Source organism: Pyrus communis, chromosome 12, assembly GCF_041283825.1.
Source record: "Pyrus communis isolate YQ-2024b chromosome 12, ASM4128382v1, whole genome shotgun sequence".
NCBI lineage: Eukaryota > Viridiplantae > Streptophyta > Magnoliopsida > Rosales > Rosaceae > Pyrus > Pyrus communis.
The window spans coordinates 7,683,102-7,710,179 of record NC_142576.1 but is presented as its reverse complement, the minus strand read 5'-3'; the positions used below and the strand labels follow the sequence as shown (position 1 = coordinate 7,710,179).

General features: G+C 36.9%; 2 protein-coding genes and 1 long non-coding RNA gene across 12 annotated transcripts; 2 read left to right on the top strand and 1 right to left on the bottom strand.

The window, feature by feature from the left end:
• The first annotated feature begins 42 nt into the window (after positions 1-42).
• Positions 43-3,646, top strand: LOC137744820 (ultraviolet-B receptor UVR8). 7 transcript variants are annotated; one of them, XM_088680895.1, is made up of 11 exons: positions 43-398; positions 505-578; positions 660-744; positions 1,377-1,508; positions 1,647-1,841; positions 2,001-2,216; positions 2,476-2,519; positions 2,711-2,893; positions 3,002-3,092; positions 3,190-3,233; positions 3,330-3,646. In XM_088680895.1, exons 1-11 carry the CDS (start codon positions 185-187, stop codon positions 3,450-3,452), a joined length of 1,401 nt encoding a protein of 466 aa, XP_088537021.1. In that variant the 5' UTR covers positions 43-184; the 3' UTR covers positions 3,453-3,646. The 7 variants fall into 7 exon arrangements, with proteins under 7 accessions (XP_088537021.1, XP_088537020.1, XP_088537019.1 ...); XM_088680894.1 differs by having other exon boundaries at positions 45-398; positions 1,995-2,216; positions 2,996-3,092; XM_088680893.1 differs by having other exon boundaries at positions 45-398; positions 1,605-1,841.
• Positions 3,620-8,628, bottom strand: LOC137744818 (transcription factor EMB1444). 4 transcript variants are annotated; one of them, XM_088680889.1, is made up of 11 exons: positions 8,407-8,628; positions 7,866-8,321; positions 7,275-7,523; positions 6,857-6,944; positions 6,703-6,744; positions 6,535-6,594; positions 5,058-6,257; positions 4,870-4,971; positions 4,430-4,615; positions 4,223-4,348; positions 3,620-3,908 (listed from the first exon to the last, which is right to left on the bottom strand). In XM_088680889.1, the coding sequence occupies exons 2-11, from the start codon at positions 7,961-7,963 to the stop codon at positions 3,819-3,821; spliced, it is 2,241 nt and encodes a 746-aa protein (XP_088537015.1). In that variant the 5' UTR covers positions 7,964-8,321; positions 8,407-8,628; the 3' UTR covers positions 3,620-3,818. The 4 variants fall into 4 exon arrangements, with proteins under 4 accessions (XP_088537015.1, XP_088537016.1, XP_068340722.1 ...); XM_088680890.1 differs by having other exon boundaries at positions 4,430-4,570; XM_068484621.2 differs by having other exon boundaries at positions 7,275-7,481.
• A 14,110-nt stretch (positions 8,629-22,738) lies between these two features.
• Positions 22,739-24,420, top strand: LOC148692266 (uncharacterized). The gene is made up of 2 exons (XR_015953999.1): positions 22,739-23,308; positions 23,511-24,420. It is a non-coding gene; the product is annotated as an uncharacterized LOC148692266 (long non-coding RNA).
• Positions 24,421-27,078: the final 2,658 nt, after the last annotated feature.

Genomic DNA, 27,078 nt, shown 5'->3' with positions numbered 1-27,078 from the left:
GGCGCGAGTTGCATCCCGGCAAATGATACGCCTCGCTCTTCCGAGTCTCTCTCTGTCCTTTTGCTTTCTTCTCCGGACTCGCTGAAACTTTCGCTAGGGAGAGAAAGTAGAGAGAGAGAGAGAGGGAGAGAGATTTTGTTGTCAGATTTGTTATACGAGACAACGGGGTCGTTTTGGATCGACGATGGACTGCAATGAAGGAGGAGGAGGAGGGTCGACGAAAACGGAGGAGCGGAGAGAAGCTCTGGTGTATACGTGGGGATATCTTCCCGGAGTATCGCCGGTGAAGTCTCCGATAGTGTCTCTGTCGCCGGTGCGGTTTCCTAATCGGATGGAGGGTGGATATTCGTGGAAGGACGTCTGCGGCGGCGGTTGCGGATTCGCCATGGCCATCTCAGGTTTGATCCTCGAATTCTCAATCTTTAACCAAGTGATCAATGCTTAATTACTTGTTCGATTTGTTAATCCTGTTTTTCAATTTGTTTGGATGATGGTTTTGATTAGAGTGTGGGAAGCTGATGACGTGGGGGTCGACGGACGATGAGGGGCAGAGCTACGTCGTTTCTGGGAAGCACGGGGTAATGCAGCGGTCTTGTAATTACTTATAATTATTTAGGAATTCGAATTTTCTGGGATTAATTTTTTTCATCTTTGTTAAGGGGACTCCGGAGGCATATCCTCTCCCAACTGAAGCTTCAATACTCAGGGCTGCTGCTGGTTGGGCTCATTGCGTTGCTGTTACGGGTAGGTTTTTTCGCTCTTATTTCTGATGACGGAATGAATATTCATTGTTCACTACTTAAATTTGTGTTTGAAATAAAAGGATTTATGTGTAAATTGGTTAGTTGACTGTTGTGTGGATTATTAGTGTTTCTTGATACTAGTTGCATTTAGTCAAATTGCGTGAAATACCGCGGTAAATCTACTATTTGAGTTTGGTAACATGGTGAAATATGGATAATCTACGGCCCGTTTGATAAACATTTCGTTGTTAGTTTTTAGTTTTCATTTTTATACTTGAGATATGGAAATAGTATATGGGGAAAAGGAGGGATGAAGAAGGGTGGTGAGAGGGAGGGGAAGAAATAAAGAAGAATGAATGAGAACAAAATCTGGAAAGTGAAAACAACTTCAAATAGTGTTTGGGTTTTTGGTTTTCATCTGTTTTCCTTTTCTTGTACATTTCTTCTACGTCTTTTCCACCCTACTTCTCCTCTCCTCTATATCCTTCATTTCTCCCATGCATTCCCCCTCTCTCTACAAGAAAAATGAAAACTGATGGAGCTAAAAGCAAAATGGTTATCAAACGGGCCCCTAGTTTCTACAGGACCAGAATGTGAACTAATTGGGATTATTGGTCAATCTACATTCTACAGAGACTGGTGAAGTATACACTTGGGGTTGGAAAGAGTGTGTTCCCTCTGGGAATCTTATCGGTGACCTGGGTATGGTGGAACATCTCCAAAAGGATACTACAGGGAATCAAAGTTCATTACCAGCTGAACAAGGTATTTCTGTAACCTGGTTATATCTGGAAAAACATGCACGGAAGCCTTTTCGATTGTACTAGATCAATGTGATTAAGACCTTATTGTCTTATACAGTAAAATCAATGCCTCAAGGCTTCAATTTGACTAGTGGGACAGTATCTCATCTTGACAGCAAAAGGGCCAGAGAGGAAATTGCAAAGCGAAGGAAAATTTCATCAGCTAAAGTCGAATCTGAAAGCTCCACAGGTGGTGAAGAATTCTTCAATCCATCCCCTTGTCTTGTAACTCTGGGTCCTGGAGTGAGAATCACCACTGTTGCAGCTGGTGGGCGCCATACTTTAGCATTATCAGGTAATAATGTTTCGGGGTTGTATTTAAGACTTTCAGGACAGTTGCTTTTCTTTGTGGTCACACCATATAGTTTTGTAGGTTGTAGGATGTACGAAGCTATGGAAGATTTTTGATGTAACGCAAGACCCTGATGCATCATAATTTTAACCGAAGTTTCAGATATGGGACAGGTGTGGGGTTGGGGCTATGGAGGCGAAGGACAGCTAGGTTTGGGTACCAGGGTAAAAATGGTTTCTTCTCCTCATGTCATCCCATGTATTGAGCCATCTGCGTCTGGGAAGGATAGGTCTTCTGTGATATCTCAAGGTTCAAAAGTTCCTGGAAGTTTTGTGAAGGAGATTGCTTGTGGAGGCCGGCACAGTGCAGTAATAACAGGTCAGCGTTTTAGGGATCGTATAGAGCTTGCAACCAGAGAATGAAGAGCCGGTTAATAGATTGTGTTTATAGGTTGTACGCGTTAATATAATCCTACTTATTTGTTTACCATCCTTAATTATCTTTGGATCTGTGCAAAATGCGGGATTGTTCTTGGTTGTTGTATGGATCCTCTTATTTTTACGAAGACATCCTCTTTTGTGTGACCATTTCAACTGTATCGCTCCTTTATATTTAGAAATAATTTTTCAATTTGCAGATGCTGGAGCACTGCTTACTTTTGGCTGGGGGCTTTACGGACAGGTGAGCTTGCTATGCTAGTCAAGGTCTCATGCTGTTTGAGTTGGCTGGAACTGAGAGAATTGATTGCTCTCCTTGTATACTTTCATAATTAGGAGTACTACTGATTAGATTTTCAATTAGAACCGAATTTTTCTTTTCTCGTTCTTGTTATTTATCTGCTGCATTTCTTTTCTTTTCCCATTTTGATCCAGTGTGGGCAAGGGAATACAATAGATCAGCTAAGACCAAGTTATGTGAAATCATTATCCGAAACTAAAGTGAAAAACATTGCTGCCGGACTATGGCATACACTGTGTGTATCTGTTGACGGGCGTGTATATGCATTTGGAGGGAATCAGTTTGGACAGCTGGGAACAGGTGCCGACGAGGGTGAGGTACGCTCAACAAGTTATCCATCTTGGTTCTTTTTTCAGCTTTGTGATCTTAGCTTGGCCCAACTTCTTGTTGCATGAATTAACTAAATCATATTCTTGTAGCTTCAGACTCTACCTAAGATATTGGATTCTCCGGGTTTGGGAAGCAAGCATACAAAAGTAGCCTCCTGCGGCGCTCGACATAGTGTCATTCTAACGGGTAAGCTAATGAAGCTGAAAAGTGTTGATACTTGCACTAATCATTGATATTCACAAAGCTATTAATTTGAACATTCCATTTGTTATTTTGGCTGCAGAAGACGGCCAGTTATTTAGTTGGGGGTGGAACAAGTATGGCCAAGTATGATTTCATAAGTTATACGATCAAAATCTTTTAGTCACAACGTCTACTCTTGCACGATCATTAACGAACTTTTCTATTCCTGTTTGGATGCAGCTTGGCCTGGGCGATTCCGTGGATAGGAACATTCCTTCTCAAGTTTCAATAGAAGGCTGCTTAACGAAAAATATTGCATGTGGCTGGTGGCACACGCTACTTCTAGCCGAAAGACCCATTTGAGTTTGGGTTCGATCGATGATGACAATAGAAAAGGAATGACTAGTTGGAATATGACATCTTCAACTAGTCTGTGTTATTAGATGCATACTTAGGCTTGTATCATGGTGTACATTATTTCTTTGCGCACATTCGCGGAGCCGTTTAGGCATGTATTCCATTCTTTCCCGTTTTTAGAAGCTAATTTTTATTTCAAATTGCAGAGAAATCTTAAGTTTGTACACAAACAATTAAAGTAGTTGTACTGATAATTTAGTCTTGCTCTGATGAGGATGTGATGGTGACGCTTCCTAGGTCTCGCCATCGTCACCTAGTTTTGACGCACAATACCCGGCGGCTTGCCCTTTCTTGGATATAGATGGAGGCGCATCAGATCCTGCTTGATATTGAACCTCTCCTGCGTTGCAGAAGATGCAGTAGTGGCCAAAACACATCCATTCTGTGAAAACCCCTTGGTGCCTGAGCACGTTCAAACAAACATAACATTTAGAAAAGCAAAAATTATGGGCTTCTTTAGACTATATTACGATTTTGGTCTTCGTATTTTCCGAATAATTGTTGGTCTATGTAGTTTCAGTTTTCGCATTTGGTATCTGTAGTTACTAAATGTAACAATTCAAGGACAAATACGAGAGTAAATCGAGTATTGTTCTTAAATTGTAAGAATTGAAACTATATGGACCAAAGTGGAACTTCGCCTGAACTATATGATGCTACAGAAATCATACTTCGGCCGTTTTCCAAAACTAAATTACCACAGAGATGAACTGTACCTCGACAACAAAATGTGCCCACATGTTGCTTGAGCGAGTTTCAATCACACCCTTCAAGATAGTCAGCTCTTGTTGTCGGATTGCTTGGGCTATGTCTAAGAAAAGTCCGTGTTCATCACATAGCATCTGCAGTAGTCATGGAAAATTTAGACGAAACGCTTCTGCAACGAAGCTTTGCGTTGACAAATAGGGGGGCGTGCAACAAACCTCTATAAGCATGTGTCCTGGGTGTTCAAGATCTTCTACCACAATGGGGCAAATCTGGAGTCCACTTCCAACTTCGAAAGCCCTGCTTGTCCCACTTTCGCAGCCACTTGTGGCTTCGCTCGTGTTATTGGAATGAGGTGCCTGCAAAAGCATCAAGGATTCGCTCGTGTTATTGGAATGAGGTGCCTGCAAAAGCATCAAGGATATAGTTAGAAACTAGTGATTAATTCGTTGGTCTTCAACATTACGCAGAAGCTGGATTCGGAACTACAAAATGACTTTGAGGACAAATAAAAATTCTAAGTCCAGGACGTTGTACAGAAGTTTTTTTCATCTTTGGGAGACCATCATGGTGCTTGTCCTGGCCTGCTGCTGTTTATTGATATTTTCATTTTAATTATTTCATGCATAATTTACCAAGAAAAAAAGGCTTTGCATACCTCTTGTGGTGTGTAGCACCTCAGTTTTTCAGCTTGGTCAGTCATGCTTCTTAAAAACTGCATGTGTTTAACGGTTCGGTCTAAAAGGCCGTCCATGCTGCACTGAATACCAGAAACCAAACACGTCTAGTTAGAGAAAAACAAGCAATTATGTTTTTGTCCCTCAAAAAATAGAGAAAGGGTGTTACCTTAGCACCATTTGGGACAAGGTCCCGTAGCTCTTTCATACGATCCTGAATCAGTTGTCTATCTCTTGGTCTTAGCTTCGGGCTATTGCCAAGCCTGGTCTTTCTTGCAGTGCCACCAGACAACTTTTGTTCCTTTTTAGACTTTGTAGACTTGTACCCTTTCTCCTTCTGCTCTTCGTCAACCAAAGTGCTTATCGTGCCTGTGAAAGAAGCTGAAATCTCACCCCTGACATGTAAAGTAGATGTATGGTTCCATGTTGTTGAATCACTTCCAACTGGGGCACTCGCTTCAAATTTGAATTGTTTGAAAGAAGCAGGAAATTGACTTGATGAGGTAATAGATGATTCAATATTCTCTGATCTGCTAGACGACCCTTCGTCCTTGGCTACAAAAGCTTTCGAGAGGTTCTCAGCATCACTTCCTTTGGAAAACCATGATGGTTCAATACAGGTAGCGAGATCTTTCTGCAAACTCGAGCTCCTACATGTATCATCAATGCCGATAGATGGGTCCCATATATGTTCATCTGTCTGCCTCTGCAAAGGTGTTCCAAGTGCTTTGTGTAGTTCACAATTTTCAGGAAAGCTAAAGAAATTATTCACCGTGTTGTAACTAGTATCTTTAGCATTAACGTCTTCGAATGGTTCTGCTACACCTCCAACAGAGTAAGAATTGAAACCGCTCATGGATTCTCCAAACACTTCCAAACCATAGCCACCAAATTGAGAATAGGCTAGAAGTTCTTCCTCTAGACTAGACAGCCCAAACATCTGACTTTCCATCATACCCAGCAAGCTGGTATCTATTGACTGACTGAGTGGACTTGATTCTCCACAGTGAAAAGTTGGCGGAACAGCAATCACACTTTCGCCTGTACTCTTAAGAACTTCTGGCTCATCTGTTCCGGTCTCTAGAAGTGCATCCTCAGCAGTTGGCAATTGCAAAAATTGCCCGAAGGTCGACAATAAGTTATCATTCAGTCTGATGTTATCAACATCTTCTGACCTTTTAACTTTGAGTGGATTCACGGTAATAGCTGATGGCTCAAATGTGTTCTGCATTAAACTAAATGATTGTGACCATGATGATCGAGCTTCAATGTCTTTGTTTAAGGTAAAAGGTACAGTTTTCCCCTCAACATTGTGAATGGCATTGAATCTATCTTTCACAAAAGCAACCACTGCCGGATCTTCAGCAACCTGAAAATTTTGATCAGAGAAGAAAGGGACTAATAAGATGAATACAAATCAGTGCACGTGTTACAGAGAGAGAGAGGGAGAGGGAGAGACTGAGAAACACATGTGAGTCCTTAAGCTCCAGAAGGGGGGAAGAACATTATGTGAGATTCATGCAGTGTAAGTTGTATAAATTCCACTGCCACAACTTCCCAAATAAACTTGTAAGCTACTATCCAGAAGGGGATGTGACGGTAGACCAATTCAGGAAGTTTAGAATAAGTTCAGAATGAGCACGCACCATCTCCAAGGAGCCAAGTTGCAGAACTCCATATGGAAGTACAGGTACAAGCAAAATTGTCTGCATGAGAAATCAAATATGTAATGAGATTTTCATCCATTATGAACAAGTGAAACTTGAGCTATAAAATTAAAACTGTGGCCTAATCTGTGCTGCCAAAAGAATTACCTTGATACCCAATGCAAACTGAAGTAGCCATTCATCTGGACACTGAGAAGATATATTCTTTTTTTAGTTATACTGTTAACTACTAGAAGAAATTTTACCAACTGTATACGAAGATCACTAAGAATTTACATTAGCTTGCTCGAATAAGATTTACCTGAGGAACTAAATCAGACTCTCTGGTGCATAGATTGTCAAGGAAAACCCAGGTAAAGCTCCCTGTACATGTCACCTCACCAACAACCCTGAGAAATTATTTAAATCCACAGTGAACCATTTTTCATTCCTTAAGACATTTGAGAACCTTAACAATAAACACATCGTGTGCCTTCCTGATATCTCTTACGAGACAGAACTTTTCAGGTTGTACCAGTTTAAAAAAGTCACTTTCATACGTGTGTAATGTGTATTCACTGATGGTGGCAAATAACGAAGAAAGCGAAATTGCCTCCACCAAAATTTCTTTTTGTTACTTCTATATTTGAAGATATTTCTTATAAAACATTTAGATAGAAACGTTTTTGGAGATTGAAACGAAGTACGCAACAAGACAAGAGTGAAGAACAAGATTGTACCCTTTTCCAAATGTGTACTGAAGATGTTCCATATCAGCCACAGCCAGTGCAATTGGATATCCTGCAGATCCACCATCATGGATACTTGTTGCAAAATCCTTAAAATGCATCTGATTTGCGTCGCTGAAGTAGATGTCATCCGATGAATGTTCCACAGTTTCTCTTGGATTTGGGTGATGACAGTACCCATCCTCCCAAGACAATATCCTTAAGACAACAAGAAGACCAGTATCATACTGAAGATCGCCACTAGATTTGATATACATGAGACACACAATAAGCTCGGCGTAGAAACACCATTAGGATGTCAATCCTAAGATAAGAATCATACTAGAATTTTTATTTGTGTGAAATAGAAACGTTGAAACCTCTATGCGGTTACGCATATGTATTGTATCGAATCACAAATTTCAAATAGAATTCATCTAGTACACTAAGGAAACGACAAGATCATCGTCAAAACTAAAATTGCAGAAGCATTTTGACTAACTAATTAATCACTTTCTGAATTCTAAGGACGGATAAACAGATTAAAATTTTCAACAAGAGTATAATTCATAGCAAAAAGCGAAGAAAAGGAAAGAAGCTTACAAATCACTCTGGTGCTTAAGCTTCCAAAACACTGAATAATTCCAAGGCGAATCGCTGCAGAGGCTCTTCAGCAACTGCCTCAGAGCAGTAGTCCCCATTATCTTCTCAACTTCCTCAAAAGTCTCTCAAATACAACAACTAGTAACAAAATCAATAATCACTTCCAAAAAAAGCACACAAAACCAACAAACACCTTATCTAGCTGCCCTGGTACGAAGCCCGACCCGCCTGCTTAATCCGCAATCCCGCTCTTCGTTTAATCGGTGGATCGGTCGAAGACAATGCCATCACTGAACACTAAGCCCGCTCTCCCTCTCTCTCTCTCAGCTACTAATCAACTTAATCAAAAAGCACTTAAACAAATCGAGAATTGATAAGAAGCTCTGCACCTACTCGTTCGACTGATTCGATTAAGCAGTTCATAACTCTGTTTCTATTAGTTCGAAGCAAAAATCGCTGCCAAACAAACACACACAAAACTATGAGGATATTTTCTTGAAAATTCAATCAGCTACTGCAAGAAAACTGAGAAAGCACTCACCTCTAGAAACGAAGACGCTGATCGTGTTCGTATTCACTGGCTTCCATTTCTCTCTGTGTTTGTAGTGTTTTCTTGGGAAATTGGCCTTCTTCTTCTTCCTCGCTCTCCCGAAGTCCACAAGCTCCGAATGTCCAAACGCACCACAAACAAGTGAAACAACGGTTGTATGCTTTTTCTTTTACAAAATGCCTCCACCGGGGAACCGGTCACGTTTTTGGTTTTGGCGGATTTCAAACTGGTCCAAAGTCGGATTATATAGCTCGGTTGGAGCGGAGGGAGTGGGTTTCCGGACCCACAAATTTGTTTTTCTATGGGATGTGGGGGCCATTGTTTAGTAGTCATGTCGGGATTGAGATCCTCTCCGAATATCACGCTCCAATGCCGACATAAAGAGCCATACTGACCTTCAAGAGAGAGATATTTGAGCGTTCGAAAGAGAAATTGTGTGTGAGGTAGGCTACAGGGATAAGGCTAATGGAGACCGTAGAATTTAAAATGAATGGTCCGGATTGATGTATCGGTCGACTCGAGATGTGAGATTTGGAGAGGATCTCAATCCATCCGGTTATTATCGACTTTTTATTTTGAATTTTTATCACAAGTAGTCTTGAATTGACCCAACGCATCAAGATGTTTCATGAAATTAAAAATAAATTAATGTAGTGCCTTAGTATGGATGCTGCAAATTGATGTAATCCTTCCGTCACAATTTTCTCAAAATTTCTATCAGTGATAGCATGTAGACGTAGTTTAGATATGGATCCACAAATCTATTAAATATTACGATGGATAATTATTGAAACGGCCCGCCTCTTTTTTTTCTTTTTCTTTCTTTTTGTCTTTGTTTTTGTTTTTGTTTTTTATTTTTTATTTTTTATTTTTTATTTTTTGTTGTGTGGAAGTCGATACTTAGAGCTGCACCTTAGTCATTAGGGCCTTCTATCTTGTTGGCCCAATGTTTTTTTATATATCCTGTAGATACATATAAATATAACAAAATTAAGGACATTATAATTGAATTGCGAGTGCAGTAGAAATGGTCCGCCTCTTTTTTTTTATTGTGTGCAGTTCGGAGCTACACTTTAGTCAATAGTTTTTTCTTCCATTAAAAATTTACTCCATATAAAATTAATGGCCCCATCCAACAATTGATTACAAACAAGCCATCGTCCAAGTCCAAATGTTTTTTTTCTTTTTTTAATTTTGCTTTTCAAATTCACTTTCAATAACAAGTAACAAAAACAAAAACAAGAAATCATAGAAAGGGTCAGACAAAAAAAAACACATATTAAATTTTGTTCGAAAAATTAGAATCTAATTGCTATATTAAATTTCATAGAAAATCATAAATAATTCATTCAATGATATATCAAAGTAATGCATACACATAAGTAACCAATGTTAAATGAAAATGACATAATGGATTAGAAAAACTTGAAAATACGGTCGAAGCAAGTGTTGGACACTTTGTCCTTAAGACAAGTTAACGTCCCACTACGGTGCTTATGGTTGACTGGCGCTCGTCTCCCAAGACACAATGATCACATCCTTGTAATAGTAGCACTCCAAACTACAAGGCTTCAATAAACCACAATTGTGTTAAATACTCTCTTATATGGACTCAATGAGACTCTCTAATATTTAATGCATTCTATGTATAATTATGTAACTAATAAAAAAATTATCAATTGATTATAGGGGCTTCCCTAATGTAGAATTTGAGATACCTTTTTTGGAAGCATGTGACTATTCAAGAAGAGTAAAAAATTGCAACTCTTCATTTGAATAGACGCATCTTTCTACCAAAATGCTTAACTTCTAATTTCCATTCAATGAATAAATTTAATATTATAATAATAATAATTTTTCGACATATTTTACCTTCTTCTTCAACATATAAAGTTGTAAAACCTAAGTCCATTTGCAATCCTCTTTTTCTTTCAAATTCTCAATCTTTCTATTTCTACTGAATATGTAAATCAACTCTCACGTGATCTTGAAGATTGTAATTTGAGGGAACCGAAACTATGAATTTATATTTTGTTTTCAATAATTTATTAAACAAACACTGGATGATTCTAATATTCCATATTGTGATGTAGATTATAAGAAGAATAGAAGAGAACCAATTGGCGCTATTGATTTTATTATATTCGTCAATCAGGTTTTATTGCTCTTTATTCTCTTGAAATCTTTAGCTTATTGTTGATTATTAATTATCCAGAGAACGATATAATAATACATTAATGAGTATTTACTAAAATCTCACGGCCTGGGTTGGGTTAGATGGGGAGAAAAGAAAGGAGGAAAGAGAGGGAGAGGGACAACGGCAACGATGTTGACACCAATCCTACTATGTCGATAACCATTCTTATTGTAGCAGTGTAGATGAAGTGAAATGCAAGTACATGCGTAAACTTTAAATGTAGGGTTCGGGATACTATTTCGAAGAAGGACATGAGAGTCTAGAAACTTTTCTAGATCTAAGATCTATAATGGTGGTATTCTAAATTAATCATGCATTGTCATTCCTTTAAATTTTTCACAAGGTAGCAACGAATTGACCATTCTTGTTACATAAAAGTTATACTCGAAAGGAGATCAGATTACTAGTTTTCATCCATGTGTTGTAATTGTGACCTTCACATCAACTCATAAGTGGATCACATGTTTGTCACGTCATCAATTTAATGATAGATCATATAGTCAAATAGACAAAAACTATAAATTAATAAAAATTTAAAATCTCATAGCGTGATGTGATGTGAGAAAATTCAAAGTTTGCAACATATTTTAAAAATCACTCCAAACTTATAATGTAAAGTCGTAGTTAGCCTAACAATGAATCTACTACAAAGCGACACGTTTGTGCAATTTGTGATATGTGATGCCTCCCTCAATTACTAGACCGGGAAAATGATTATTAATTTATTAATTAACTACACCAACATGCAAGTGGAAGTTACGTAAGTTAGATTAACATTGAACCATCGATCAAAAAGCTTATGAGATATGGCATTTTATGATAAAAGTTGACACAAACATACTTAGTAAACATACATATACGATAAGTTGTTCAAGTTTTCTAAACACCTATTTGATATGTTGACCTTACTTCATATAAGCACACCAATAGATTAAATATATTCGTTTCACCTATGAAACCAAATTAAGTAGGGCAACCTTCAATTATGCATAATTTTAAATAATATTGAGAGGTAGGAGCCCAGACAGGTTCAACAAGAAGTTGACTTAACCACAATATAAAATATGCTATTAATAATTACGTGATTTTTTTTTTTATATGTTTGGTTACAAGATATTATTTTTTCACGGCCGAAAAGACTATTAATTATGTGATTTTTTAAAAAATGAGATCAGTTGGTGGCTTTGAAAAACAGTCTATTCTTTCAGAAGCCCAAAAAACTCACAAAATATGAAAATCTTAACCTAACGGACCATTGCTCCTTAGAGCAGTTCCACCCCTAAAGACTTTGCGCCAGCACCCAGCGCATTTATCCACACAAGTGAACAGTAATAAAACACAGTGAACAGTAATAGACCAAAACATCTCCACACCTAAAAAAAATAGCCTAGTGCATTTTATTAAAATATTATTATTTTATTATAAAATAATAATTTAATTTTAAATTTTTGGCTTCTTCTTCTTCTCTCTGGACTCCCTTCTTCTTCTTCTTCCCACTTTTCCCACTTTCTTCCCTGATTTTCCAACTGTGCAATCAAGCACAGTTTCACCAATTCTTCTTCTTCTTCCCTTCTTTTTCTTCTCTCTGGACTCCCTGCTTTTTCTTCTTCCCTCTGGAACCCAACCCACATTCTGAAACATCGCAACCCACAACTGAAACACCTCTCCATTTCGATTGAAGCTCCAAAGTTGAGTCACGAAGGTAAGTTTGTGGGAGTTACGAAGGTCCACAGCTAGAAGAAGATAACTTCTCGATTGAAGCTCAGTTTCCATTGGAGTTTACTGGGGTGGTTTTGCTTTACAAACAACCTCTCACCAACCTCCCCAAGAAATTCTGCGACTGCTTCCTCCTCTGCATGGGGCAGCGCAACCTCGTCGTCGTCTCCTCGCGGGAGCTTGCCAAGGAGGTGCTCCACACCCAGGGAGTCAAATTCGGATCGAGGGAGGCGTGACGGTATCGCTTGGCGTCATGTAGGCCAGGCAAGGGCTCATCACATTTTGAGCCGGCCTAGAGACCAGCTTGGGCTGGGTGCCAGCCTATCTGCTCGGCTGGAGTGGATTGGCTGGGTGCCAGGCCAATAATTTGGTTGGGTGCCGGCCTAAAGGTTCCTCGGTGCAACTGCTCTTAGCTATCTAACACTGTCAATAAACTCTTAATTTATTGATATTTATTTTCTTTAATGGTAAGTGCCGTTTCAAGTTTGGATTTTTTTTTTCTTGCTCTTTATATTTATTGAAAAATGATTTTCGTGACATTTTCTCTTTTACCTTTGTTTATTTTATTTTTTTGAATTTTTTATTTATTCAATCTAAAATTTATAAATAAACATAGGTACGAATTGAAGAGGAAGGAAAATGATATGCGGAAATTATTTGGTGATTCCTTTTTATTTTTTGTGAAAGACGGCTTGACTTTAAGCTCAGGCAAAAAACTTCTGAATTTATGGAATAATATTAGAGGAACAAGGTCAACAAAGATGACCTAAAACATGATTTCTTTATGCTTTTTATTATTTTTGGAGAAACACATTTGCATTTCTCTTTTAACCCATAAATAAAAATAAAAATAAAAATAAAAACTCTCTTTTAACCAACATTATATAATTTATATTCCTTTCATAAAGTTTTTTTTTTTTTTTGGTACAACGATATATTTTTACATTAAGGGGAGGGGAAGTTCGGCTAAGCCATACAATGGACAATTTAATTTGGTATCGAATTCACCATCCACGAGATTCGACCCAAGACTTCTCACTTATAAGTGAAGAGAAATATCACCAGACCGTAGTATTGTGTGGCTATTCCTTTCATAAAGTTAATAATTCATACTTTCTCAATGCATGCTAATTAACACAACATTACATTTAATAAACAATGAATTGTCCTGATGAATGGCACTTCTAGTAGATTGAAGAATTATTTTGGTCAACTAAAAAACGTGTGTGTGTGTGTAATGTGTCAAGATTAATCAAGAGCTTATTTTGGTCAACTAAAAGAGCATTCGGCGTGCATGGATGGATAAATTATGGATTGACTATTTAAAGATGAGTACGAGTTCCTATTTAAAACTCTTCGTTTCTAGTTCATAGATCTTTGTGCTTATGATCAGAACCATTCATATTATATGTCACTCTATAAAAGTCATGTATACAAAAAATCAATTAAAACTAAGGTCATTTAGTCATCGAATTGTATAAGAATAGATGAATGGAAATGGTAAAAGTGTTACAAACCGTTTATCTATTTGTTATAGTTAATTGACTTAACAACCTTAGTTTTATTCACGTTTTACAAAGATGATTTTTACAGAGATTTATAATATGAACGGTTCTGAATATAAGCACAAGTTCTGTAAATCATTCACAAAAAATTTACAAATTTCTACTCATATTTAAGTAGTTAAGTATTGCTCTAAACTATGATGAAAAGGTTAAGGTCGTGCATGTGTCTTGATCTAACCTAATATATTATCAATAAACTACAATTTCACTATCAACATTTGCGTGAGATTTACACTTAGAATCTTTTTATTAATCTTTGTAGATCTTTTCGTTTTTCAATGAACTCGACTTTCAACAAATTGTTTGAAATTTACTCATTTTATGCTTCATTACAATTTGTTGGATATATCTATGTAATATGTCTTCTGACGACGTTTCTGAATGAAGCCGAAATGTAAGAAAAAAGTCCTATAATTGATAGGGTTTTTTATGACAATCTATAGCTCGCCTGACGACTTATAAAATATTGCCGCATGCTTGAATTTGCATACCAGCAAGGACTGCTGGTAGAGATCGAATAAGAACAACTCCTAATTATTTTTTGTAATTATGTATTATCTTACATCAAACACAGCCATCTTCTGGGACATTGTTGACATATTTAGGGTTTTAACTAATTGTCCGAGAAAAAATGTTAAATAAATTCTTTTAAAAGTAAAACTCGTTACTTATTCTACGTCACTTTTTTTTTTGTATAATATCTTTTAATGTTGGCATAGTTAATAATTGAAGTTCCAAACGAATCGTTTGGGAATGCGATGTTGCTAGAGTTTATTATTTAGAAAAACCAAGGCAGTGCTAGTTTGTGAATTGAATATTAGTTAGGGTTTATTCATGCACAAGGCATCAAGAAATTAAGATTTTTTTTTATTTTTTATTTTTTTGCCTTTGTTCTACTAGAAAGAGAGAAGAATGTCTTCTCTTTGTTTTACAAAAGTTAGGAGGCATGCATGGATGTGGTCAACTTGTTATTTAATTCATAATTTGTTGCAACTTGTAACTCAGCAGCATATATGGAAAAACGAAGATAATAATCGTAAACAAAGCAAGAGTTCTAATATAATGTTTACACGAAATCAAACAAGAGTTTTACTAGCTATAATGTTGCAACTTGTAACTCAGGCACCATCAACAATCTCAAGTAATTCCACATAGAATGTCTATATATATCCAACCATAAATATTTACACGAAATCAAATATTCTTAAATTGAAAACAGATCAAACCTCATAATAATTCATAGTTTTAATTTTTCTGAAAATAAGAAGTTTATGAGCACGTACATTACACAAACCATTCACTTAAAACACTTTTAAGTTTTTTGTTCTAAATCTCTTCACGAATGGTTTTTTCTTAAACACTTGTAGAATCAAACTCTATCCGTCTATTCTAATTAAATTCACCTTCAAACACCAAAGTAAAATCTAAAATGACTAAAATGCCCTTGAAATTATTTTTCCAAAATAATAAAATAAGTAAATAAAATTCCGGGGTAGAATACCACATATACCATCCTTGTAACTTGTGAGTCGCAATTAAATCAACCCAAAAAATAAGCCTCCATTAAGTTAACTGCCAAATCAAGAGATGTACGAGTAAAAAGGTGAAAAATTAGTAGGCCATGTGGCCCTTTTTTTTACACAAAATGGAGGGATGAGGATTTCTCTCTAGATCCTCTTTGTGAGGATTTCAGGGATCACTTCATCGTATTCGTTTATCGTATATCGTGTGATCAGTTTTCGTCAGGTACTATTTATATTCGATTTTAAATTAAAATTTTTAAAATAATTTCTGATTGTAAGATGTCAGATGAACGAACACGATGGAATGATCTTTAGAACCCTTACAAACAGAATCTGTATAGGATCCTATTCCAAAACGGAGTGTACGGATACGAGTGTTACCCAAGGCAGAGACCAAAAGCAGCATTATTGCACAAAGCTAACCAAAGGCATACGGAAGCATTGTAAGTGTGGTGTTTTATTGCATACAAAAGCGCGCCAGAGAGGGGCCATGCAGGGCTCAGAACAGCGGGAACTTTTAACCTTCATACATGTGGGCCTGGGGATTAGGCCCGCCCTTGACGGTAAGCAGCCTATTTCAGGAATGATAGCAGAGTCTGACGATATGAAAACACAGGGCGCTTTGTCGGGAGACGACGGCCGTACCCTTTCGGCTTCTTTACTTTCTCGTTTGTTCAATCAATTCATTTTGTCGCGTTCATTTTGTCGCGTCATACGTGAGAAATTTTCCCACCGGCTCGTTAGTTGACATGGAGTTTCATCAACCAGAACTTGACACTTGTACACATTTCCTACACCAACATACTGTTTTAGAATTAAAAAATAAAACATATTGGGATTTGGTAGACCAAGTAGTTTCTTACACGACACGTTAACATGATACAAAAATAACATGTTTCAGATCAACACAATAACTAATCAGGTGACCCGTTAATAACAGTTATATACACGGGTAACCCATTTCGATCCGTTAAGAAAAATAAATTATAATTTTAAAGTTTAATTACTAAAAAAATTATTATAAAATACAATAGTCATATTGTATATATTGGTATATTCTATATTAAATATATATTTTTGTATTATTATTCTATATGAGTTTAAAAAATTAAGTTTTATTCATTTATTTATTTTTATTATGAGAGTTTCTTATTATCATTAATAGGATAAATTTTACTTAACATGTTGTCCAAAATTAAAATCAACTAGTATAGTATTAGTATAGGCAATAAGACATCCTACAAGTATGAAAAATGTGAAAAAATATATAAACACTCGTGATTCATCATTCCTCCACGCGTAGACAATGGTTACACTTACATTATCGTTTAGATTTTTAAAACCCTCCAAATCATCATGAATAGTGTTTTTTATTTGAGTATAAAAGTAATAAAATTAATAATAATTATTGTAGAAGTGTAAGAAATGTAAAAAAACATATATATATATATATATATATATATATGCAATCACTCGTAGTAACAAGTTTTACAACTTTCATAAAGGGGTCAACTTCAAAATCCGACACTATAATCCATAAACCTTAAATTTGTATTTTACCGTCAATTGTCGTTTAGGCTTTATTTTTTATATTGAATTTCATTTTTAAAATTTTCTTTTTTGAAAACATGATCTTCTAGGGGATGTAGGAATATGAACGGTTCAGATCTTTGATATCACGTTCCGATATTTATGGTTAATTGAAATATGAGTCGATATTATATAGTTTGTAGAGACTTTATAAACGCCAAGCAATATTTTCACTAACGGTAAAACTCTGAACATAATATCAACGATTCAAACCGTTCATCTTCCTATATCCTCTAATAGATCATGTTTTAAAAATAAAATAAAAATCTAAAAAAAAAAAAATTTGGTGAGAAAAATGAAGCATAAAGGTAAACAACAATCGATAGTTAAATTTTGATATATGATTTATATGATTATAGTGGCACATTTCAAAGTTAAACCCTTCACGAAAGTTGTAAAGCTTGTCATTACGAGAGTTTATATATTTTTCACACTTCTAAATTAATTAAAAAAACTATTAAAGACTTTATGTGACATCCCGTCCCGGAAATATCGAAACGCACATGTGAAATGACTAAATTACCCCTAGTTCGTTCTTTGACATTATTGGTTGTTTTGTGTGTTGTGGCATGTGCTGGGCCACACACACACACATTCACACTTCCTGTCTCTCTCTGTCTCTTTTCCCTATCTGTCTCTCTCTCCCCCGAGCTCCCATTTCCACTGTAAACGTACAGACAAACAACAAACTCACCCAAACCATCACAGATCGAGGAAACCAAGGACACCATTGAACTCGTGAGGTCGAGGCGAGCACAACCATACCATTTTCAGGTGAGAAATCCTTCGTTTTCACGTCGATTCGAAGTGGTCCGACTTGGTACTATTCATGCAAGATTAATCTAGTATGTTTTTGGGTTTTTGAAGCTCATAGGTGTCTTAGTGAGGTCCCAAGGAGTGTCGGAGTAGTTCGTTGGACGAGTTTGGACGTCGGGATCGTTGGTTGTGGAGTTGGCCGGATTTGGGAGAATTGGACAGGTAAAATCTAGTGGTTTTCAACCCTTAAAAGTAGTTTATTTATGTTCTCCTAGTCCTAAGTGTCATTTTGGTGCAAAAATCTTGGAAAATGGTTGAGAAATGAACGAGAAAACAAGGTTCGAAGTTTTTCCAGTTTTCCGGCGCCAGCGACGGCACCGGAGACTGAACGGAGAAGGTGACGGAATATTCCTGACGCCGTTAACGGAATCTGTCAGTTTTGACGGAATATTCCTAACGGCGTCAGTTGACGCCGTCAGTGTGCGCCACACGTGCTTGCGCGTGGCCGGCGCGTGTGGCCGTGCCTTGGCCGGCGCGTGGGGGCATGTGCGGCGGAGGAAATTTTTTTCTAAAAATATGGTTGTGATCCTGAGGTTGTGTAGAGCACGTTGGTATATTCATTTGTCCATTTTGAGCAATGTATGAGAAGTTATTACGAGAAGTTGGTTATGTGCTTTAAAGTTAACGTTTTTATAGTTATTTCGCATATAGGTGACACGTACCCCGAGGACGAGCGTTCGCACTCAAGGGAGGGGGGCTACGACCCTTCCACATACCAGTGAGTGGGCTTTTGTTTTCCGTATATACCTATATACATTTATATTCCCAGAAATTGTTTAAAAAGGGTTATTTATGTTATGCCATGCACTTTATTATTATCGTTTATGCGTAATTGCATGCATTAGTAGTGGCATGCATATACATATGCATATTGGGTGTTGTGGACGCACAGGTAAGTGCCAGGTAAGTGGTATTCATATTTACATTCAGCAGTAGTTTGAGATGCTTAGTGAGCTCATAACCTGCACCCCCGGTGTTAGTGCTCCCGCCCAGAGTAGGGCACAGTCCTTCACGTGATGTTCACCTCCCACACCACACGCTCAGCTTGGATCCAAGTTAGGTGCACAGTCTTGTCGTACAGACCACATTAGGTGGTTCCGACTTGTAGGTGACCCGCGATTATTCGCACAGCCTTCACGTGATCGTAGCACTAGAGCGTATATATATGTTACACCCAAGCCTGTCGTACAGACCACTTTAGGTGGTTCCGACTCGTGGGCAGGTTCAGTTATTAAGTTTGAGATTTGAGCTCTATATGCAGCCGTACAGGTCACGTTAGGTGACTCCGGCTGCCAGATGTTATACTATTGATTTGAGTTATACCTGAGCACTTGCATTTCATTATGAGGTTCCGACATGGCATATTATGGAGCATGATTGGTTTACCCTTGAGCATGTTTAGCATATTTATACATACGTATATATGTTTATTTTCTGGGAAGTATACAGGTTTTACGGCGAGGGGTTAGATTATATTTTGCTAAATGGTTTTCAAAGAGCTTTGTTTTTGCCCACTCACGCTTTTGTTTTGCGCCCCTCCAGGTTCTAGTTGAGTAGCAGTTCCGGTGGTTTCCCAGAGGGCTTTTCCGGCACTTCTGACAGTCACCTATCATAGTAGGGTCACCTTCGGGTGTACTATTGTCGCTTTTTTTTTCTTTTGGACTGCTGTTGTCTGGCTCTGAATTTGTGACTCACACGCTAGCACTTGTATTAGTACATTGTGTGCTAGTTGGTTTTTATTTACTCGTACTTTTTATTACTGTTCTATTAGCTTCCGCACGTGCACATGGCTACGTCACCTTCGTGTGATGGCCAGCACGCCCTGATCTCGGTCGGGGTGTGTCACTTTACTTAAACAATAGAAATAGGATAAATGAGAAGAGTGCCAATGTAGAAAGTCTCACTGAAAATATCATCAATATAACTTTTGAAGACAATATATCAAGCCAAAATTCCAATACCGTTTCCCATAGTGATTGATGAAAATTGAAGAGTTTGATTGTAAGAAAATGTGCAAGGTTACAAACCTTGAAACATAACTCCCTTAATTTTGCAAATCTTTTGAATATTTGCTATTTTGTAATGTTCTAATGTTTATTTATTTATTATTATGCTCTTATTTTGGGTATGTAAATATGTAATACTTGAAAGACAAATGTGTTTTTATGTTTTGAATGTGATAATATGGTATGTATATACTTATTTAGTATTATGTTTTTCATTTGATTATTTATTGGTTTAAAATATATTTTCCTTAATGGATAACGGGTCGGGTCATATTCCTGTTAATATTATCAGGTCGATTTTGGGTCGGATCATTTTACCCTTTTATTTTAACGGGTGTTACACGACACTACCCTTTAAGATATCGAGTATGACACGAAAACGACACGAACACAGGAACACACGACACGAATGCCAGGTCTAGGATTTGGGCCTCACTAGTCTCTTCTTCCTCTCTCCTCCTTTGGAAAAGGCATTTCATCAATACAACACCAGCCTTCTCTCTTCCCTCTCCTTCACTGTCTCTATGCACACCGGCAACCAAGCAATCTCCGACCAAAGTGTCACCACCACCTGCATCTGAATGTCCAGTACGACCACTGCCAAGATCACCCACTTGATGTTGATGCCCTCCACCCAACAACCACATCACTCCCACCACTATGAACACCCACTTGAAACTCTAGTCTTTATCGTGCAACTGAAATATGAATTTGATACCATCTTCTTCTTCGATAGTCTTTCCTAACTGAAATATGATTTTAAAATAGGGCATAATTTTGAAATTAATTGTTGAGTTATAATTTGAATAATGTAAATGCAAAAATCCTGGATGTTTTGGTCGGAGATTGCTTGGTTGCTGGTGTGCATAAGACGGCAAGGGAGAGGAAGAAAGAAGGCTGGCCGGTGTAATGCCTTTCAGTTTCGCGAAGAAGGGAGATAGGAAGAAGAGACTAGTGGGGTCCAAACCCCAATATGTGTTATTTATTTATTATTATTTATGTTTAAAATGTGGGTTGGAGTTGAAATGTGTAGAGGTGTCAGGTCAAGGTTGGTGGAACTCCATGTTAGCTAATGAGCTCGGAACTTGAAAAAATTTCTCGTCATTCATTTGATCTTTAGAATTGATTGCCAAAAAGATATTCAAAGTTCTACATTTCTGCTGGCCAAGATTTTACGATTTTGATAGACTACCAACCAAGTAGTTAATTGTTTTTTTAACCACAAGGTTTTTGTGATCATTTGAAAAATAAATTACGAGGTTTTTAAGTTTCTGATATTACAACACTTGATTCCTAAATTGTATAAATTTAACGTTTCGTCAATTTTATTGTCTAATTAGACGTTAAGTGTTGACGTGACATTGTTCGAGCTCACATTTGAAGCACACATTAACCGTCAATTTCACCGTTTAGTATTTTACTCTTCTAATCCTTTTATGAAATTGAAGGTCAACTTCTGCCTCAAATACGGGTCTAGTTTATGCTACGTCATCACTTAACGTCTAATTAGATGTTGAAATTGACAGAGAGCTTAAATTAGTGCAATTCAGAAATCACATGGTGTAATATGCAAAAATTAGAACCTCATGGCTCATTTTGCAAAGGACCTCCAAACCTTGTGGTGTGAAATGATGTTAAACCAACAACGTAAGTAGTGAATTGTTTTTGTAGTTAGGATGTTTCTCTTTATCCATCTGCGTTTCGGGTTTCAACTTTAATCGTCTCCTTAATGTAAACTACAATAGTAATATTGCTTGTATTAAATAAAAGTAAATTTTTTTTTTTGACAACTAGTTTATGCAATTTTAGGTTATCTTTTCATAAAACAATGGCACTCAGCACACACGCTCTACCTGTGCAACTAAATTTGTCTTTTATTTTACTACGACTTATCCTTAATGAGCATGGATGACAACTGTAAAAAGTAAAAGAAACATGAAAAAAGGGAAAAGAAAAGGAGAGGACGGGAGAACATGGGGGAATGCAGAGAGGATGAGAAGGAGAGAAGTTGAGTTTTCTTATTTGTTTTTTTATTTTTAAATAGGGTATGTTATGTTCACATGGCTATGAGGTTAGTGTAAGAAACAGTAAAATTTATTTTAGATATAATGATTAAATTGCCCACGTTTTTGTAATTTTCAATGTTGGTGAGAGGATTAGAAAGGTATCTTGTTGGAGTTTTGGTTGATAAACAAAGTTCTATAAGTAGATAGTTTAGATATTTGATAAAAAAAATTTGAAACTTTTATAAAAAGGACTTGGGCTAAGTTTATTTTAATAAAAAAATCATGCTATAACTTTATTTAATTAAAAAAACTTAAATTTTAATGAAAAACCCTTAAATTTTAATAAAAAAAGACAAAAGAACTTAAATTTTAATGAAAAAGACATAATTTAAATATTAAAAAAAATTTGACATGTGGACCCACGCGTCCCTGCACAAACTGTTTATGAAACTTACGACACTGTTTATGAAACTTACTACATTGTTTATGAAAACTTACGACACTGTTTATGAAACTTACAGCATTGTTTATGAAACTTAACGGTACTACACTGTTTATGAAATTTAATGGTGATACATTGTTTAAGACAAGGTTCTAAAAAACGCTATGCGCTAGTCAGATGGCGGCCTAGGCGGATTTAGGTAAATTTCTTATATATTTTATGAATTAATTAAATTTACTATATCAAATGTAAATAATTATTAACTAATATGTTATTTCTTATAGAAGAACATACATATGTGAATGTTTTATGTACATATATATGCTTGCCTAGGAAAATAAAATAAAATATTATCTAAATAATTTATATATATATATATATATATATATAATCCCAAACTTTTAAAAATATAAAAAGGCCACATAGTGGGTGGTCTTCATTATTAAAAGCATCAGCACCTCACCTCTTTCACATCACTCGTCCACCACCTTGGGTGGTTTTGATAATTAAAACCATCAGCGTCCATGGTTTTGATAATTAAAACCATCAGTTTTTCCTTGGATTTGAGATACTAGTCCTCAAGTTGTGCCATCATGTATTGAAATGTTTCAGTCTCTCTCTCTCTCTCTCTCTCTCTCTCTTCGCACTCTCACTTCCCTCATCTTCACAGATGAGCTGGAGAACATACCATAGATTGAAATGTTTAATTGTCTATTTCTCTCTCAGTCTATTTTCGCATTCTCTCTTCCCTCATCGTCACAGAGACGAGTTGCAGAAATTCACCGGTAATCTTTCTTTCTTCGCACTCTCCCTCCCCCCATCTTCACAGAGACGAGCTGCAGAAATTCGCCAAGGCTCTGCTGCTACATAAGAGATCGAAAGTTTGGGATTTGCAGCAAGATTCAAACCGCCTACACTACCATGTAGCACTGCCTAGCCCGCCGAGCGCCTAGGCGATCGCCTAAGTCTTCCCCGCCTAATTGAACTATTTGGTCTAAATCGGGTTGGAACACTGGTTTAAGAAGCTTAATAGTACTACACTGTTTATGAAACTTAATTGTACTACAGTCTTCTCTGTCATCTTCTTGAATTTTCTTGGCACATTCTCACCTTCCAAACACATTTTCTTCTTCTAATTTTCTTCAATACTCATCAAATTTTCTGTATATCTCTTCAATTTCTTAACTTTCTACACCAATTACTTAATTTTCTTGTATTGTCCGCTCATCTGCAGCTTCCTCTTCTCCTCCACCAAATGCAAATGTTGTGCCCTACAAACACAACATTTTTAATAATAAAAAAGTTGGGCACAATGGGGTGAGGTACAAGGAGTGCCTTAAGAACCATGTAGCAGTCGTATGAGGGACTGCTACGGATGATTGTGGTGAATTCATGCCTAATGGAGAAGAAGGCACCATCGAAGCCCTTAAGGGCCTTAACTGCTCTGCTTGCAATTACCACAGAAAAGAAGTCGAAGGTGAGCAACATCAACAACTTTCCTATTGGGATCATAATTTCCATCATACCATCAACATGGCGGTTAGAGTTGGGAGCATGAAATTCTTATTAAATCATGGAGGAGGAACATGACATCACAAAAGTTTACTAGCATTACCCCAATATCCCTACCAACACCAGATGATAATGTCTTACAACATGGGGATGCAAATAGTGGAGATAATATCCAACTACAACATGGGGATGCGAATGATGGGGTCCATCCCCTTAGATCAATCTGATTAGCAGGAAGATCATCACCGTCGTCATCACGATGGCAAATCATGTATTGACATAGGTGTATGGAAATCGTATGCTTTGTTGATCATCAAGTTCATTTGCTTGAATCAATAGGACTTTGAGATCCGTTTGAATGTTCGGAAATTGGAGATTGAAACATAGTTGAATTCTAAGAGATTTGAAGAGAGATGGACCTTTGATTGGAAAATGACTACTGACTGACGGTTTGAAAAAATCATTCCTCATATTGTTCTTCTCTGTAAGTGGTGGATCATGTATTGATAGAAATGCAGGCTTTACACACACTTTTGTTAGATATTTTTTAATTTTTTTTCTTTCTCTTGTCCTTGTCATTAAATAAAGTTAATGGGTGGTTATTTGTTAACACTCAAAGTTTTTAAGTCATTTTCATTAGTTTTCCTTAAAAAAAAAAAAGATAGTTTAGATAGTAGAACATGTTAATATTAATGCTTACCATTTTAATTTCTTGATAAGAATAAATAAAATTACTCATGTATACTACGTATGTGTTGCAACTTGCAAGTTAGAGCAAGTTAATATAAGAGGAGAAGACTTGAGTGGTTATGGGAAAGAGAATATTTGTGGGTCACGATTGTTTGGTTATCATTTTACTATTACATATTAGATCTACAATCCAATCGGTATAGTGTTAAAATTAGGGCTGGTTCGGTATGGAATCCCAAATTTCAAACCAATTTTTTTGGGACAAGATTTCAGAAACCAAAACCGATCCGAAATTTCGGTATTCCCAAAATTTTTTCGGGATTTCGGTATGGTTCTGGATTTATAGACCTCCGCCCACACGGCCACACCTCGTCCCAGATTCGTCGACCTTTCCACCCCATCTCCATCTTTCTCATTCCTAGGCTTGTCTTTGTTGCCTTCAGGAGTCGGAGGGCTTTGCGAAGTGCATCAAACAGAATCAGGTACCGATCATCGTCGATGTGTGAGTTTTTCATGTCTTACCAAACGAAATCGCCATCGAATGGCTACTCTACTTTGCAGCGATGGATCTGATGTCTTGGAAGAACGATTGGGTTGGGTATGGGTTGCGGGTGTGGCTGCTTTTGAAGATTGAGAAAGGATTTTGAAGCCTTGGGCTTGCTTCTGCATTTAAGGGAGTCGGTGGAGGGAGAGAGAAATGATGGCTCTCTGTGACTCTGTGGGAGTGAGAAGATAATGATGTTATCAAAAAATAAAATAAGAAATGAATGGTTAGCGAAGATGACAGACAAAGAAAGAATTAAAAAAGGAAAAGGTGGGTGGATATAGGTTGGCTATCTTCCAAAAGAAGTTATTGGGCAAATGAACTGCTTGGTTGATTAAACAGTGTGTGTGTGTGTGTATAGGTTTGGGATTGGTACTAAAATTTTCGGTTTGGTATGGTTCAGGATTTTTGGGAATTTTTTCCAGCCCTAGTTAAAACAACAACATTGACTTTTGGCTGAAGTACCGATTTGTTTGTGAATTATCACCTCAGTAAAAATTAGATCGCTGAATTATTTTTTTGGTAAAATAAGTCCGTAATTTCATGAAAAATTGCTAATTTCATCCCTACTATTATATTCAAAGCTATTTTATCCAATTTTTCATCAACTTAAGTCACTTGACACACTTTAGAGTGTAATACCGTCATTTTCCTGCTTATAAGCATTTAACATTTCATATAGGTTGCAAATCTAATACCTAATTTATTCTCTAAAGTTAACTCCATACACTATTTCTTTATGAAAAATTTATCAATCTACTCTCCAATATGTATCACATGCAAATAATGTGACTTAAATTGACAAAAAATTGATTATACTAGTTTCAGATCTAATATTAGGGATGTAATTGGTAGATTTTATAATTTAAAGACTGATTTTTTTTTTGAAAAAAAAAAAAAAAAAGTTTAGAGACCTAATTTTCACTTAGGTGATAATTCAAAGACTAAATTGACAATTTACCCTAGGCTTTTTACAACACATGGTGACTAAACCTAGCATTTTAGACCCAACTCATTAACTTGACTCAATTGACCAGTTAAAATTAACAATTGGATGGATGCTTAACGGGTCCAGTCGTTAAGGGATAAATCCATTAATCGCCCGTTTAATATCGGGTCAGCTTGAGTCTACCCGGGAAACATGTTAGCACCCATTAACAACTGTTAGATGAGGGTATATGTGTAATTTACTACGGAATACTTAAGAACAAGTTGAGTTGGGCATTTCTTCAAACAGGTGATAGGGGTGTCGTGAAAGGATAAGATCAATATCTTTTCGTGATTGGCCAATGCGGGGACGTATTCAAACTCCGAAACGACTGACATGGGGATGGAACCCACCCTTATTACATAAAGACGACGGCGTGTAACGGCAAACCGGGATTTTTAAGAGGTGGGTGTTTGGCGGCGTTTAAGGTTTCGAACACCGTCGTTTTGGTTGCAGATATGCAGATGAGGGAGAAAGAGATTGGAGTTCTGAAGAAAATATGTGAAAGAGCGAGAAACAGTATGGTTATGGAGGAGGGAGTGGAAGTTGGGACGGTGGTTCTGGTAAGAAGTGGGAATGTGCCTAAAATGACGTCAAGTAAAGTACAAATATGGGCAACTAAAGATAAGTTGGTTGGTTGGCATGATATTAAGGAAGTATTCCTTACAAATAGAACCTAGATCCTCTCCGAATCATTTGAAACTGAGCCTAAGGATCAAATGATTCAGGTTGTTGAAATTTGATCCAATGGCTACAATTATTATAACTGTTAGAGAGGTTCATATTTGTAGCCGTTAGATCAAATTTCAACAGTCTGGATCATTTGATCCTTAGGCTCAATTTCAAATGATCTAGAGAGGATCTGGGTTGTTACAAATATACTATGCCTTTCCTAGCCTAGGTCAAATCTCACAAATTAGGGAAATATTATTATGATTATATTACGCCTTTTTCTAGTCTAGGTCAATCCCACAAATTGGGGATCACGGCTTGAATGCCATAATTGTAGAGTTTTGTATATAATACCTTGTATGAGGAAGAGTTAATTAAGAGGAAATATGTATTGAT

What these genes read in the sequence shown, in the direction of transcription:
- LOC137744820 (XM_088680891.1), top strand. Translation starts at nt 185, where the DNA reads ATGGACTGCAATGAAGGAGGAGGAGGAGGGTCGACGAAAACGGAGGAG. An exon ending in TCGTTTCTGGGAAGCACGGG is followed by an intron (nt 579 to 659) that starts GTAATGCAGCGG and finishes ATCTTTGTTAAG; the next exon opens with GGGACTCCGGAGGCATATCC. An exon ending in GCACAGTGCAGTAATAACAG is followed by an intron (nt 2,217 to 2,475) that starts GTCAGCGTTTTA and finishes TTCAATTTGCAG; the next exon opens with ATGCTGGAGCACTGCTTACT.
- LOC137744818 (XM_088680889.1), bottom strand. Translation starts at nt 7,963, where the DNA reads ATGGGGACTACTGCTCTGAGGCAGTTGCTGAAGAGCCTCTGCAGCGAT. An exon ending in AGTCTGATTTAGTTCCTCAG is followed by an intron (nt 6,745 to 6,856) that starts GTAAATCTTATT and finishes ATATCTTCTCAG; the next exon opens with TGTCCAGATGAATGGCTACT. An exon ending in GGGCACATTTTGTTGTCGAG is followed by an intron (nt 3,909 to 4,222) that starts GTACAGTTCATC and finishes GAACGTGCTCAG; the next exon opens with GCACCAAGGGGTTTTCACAG.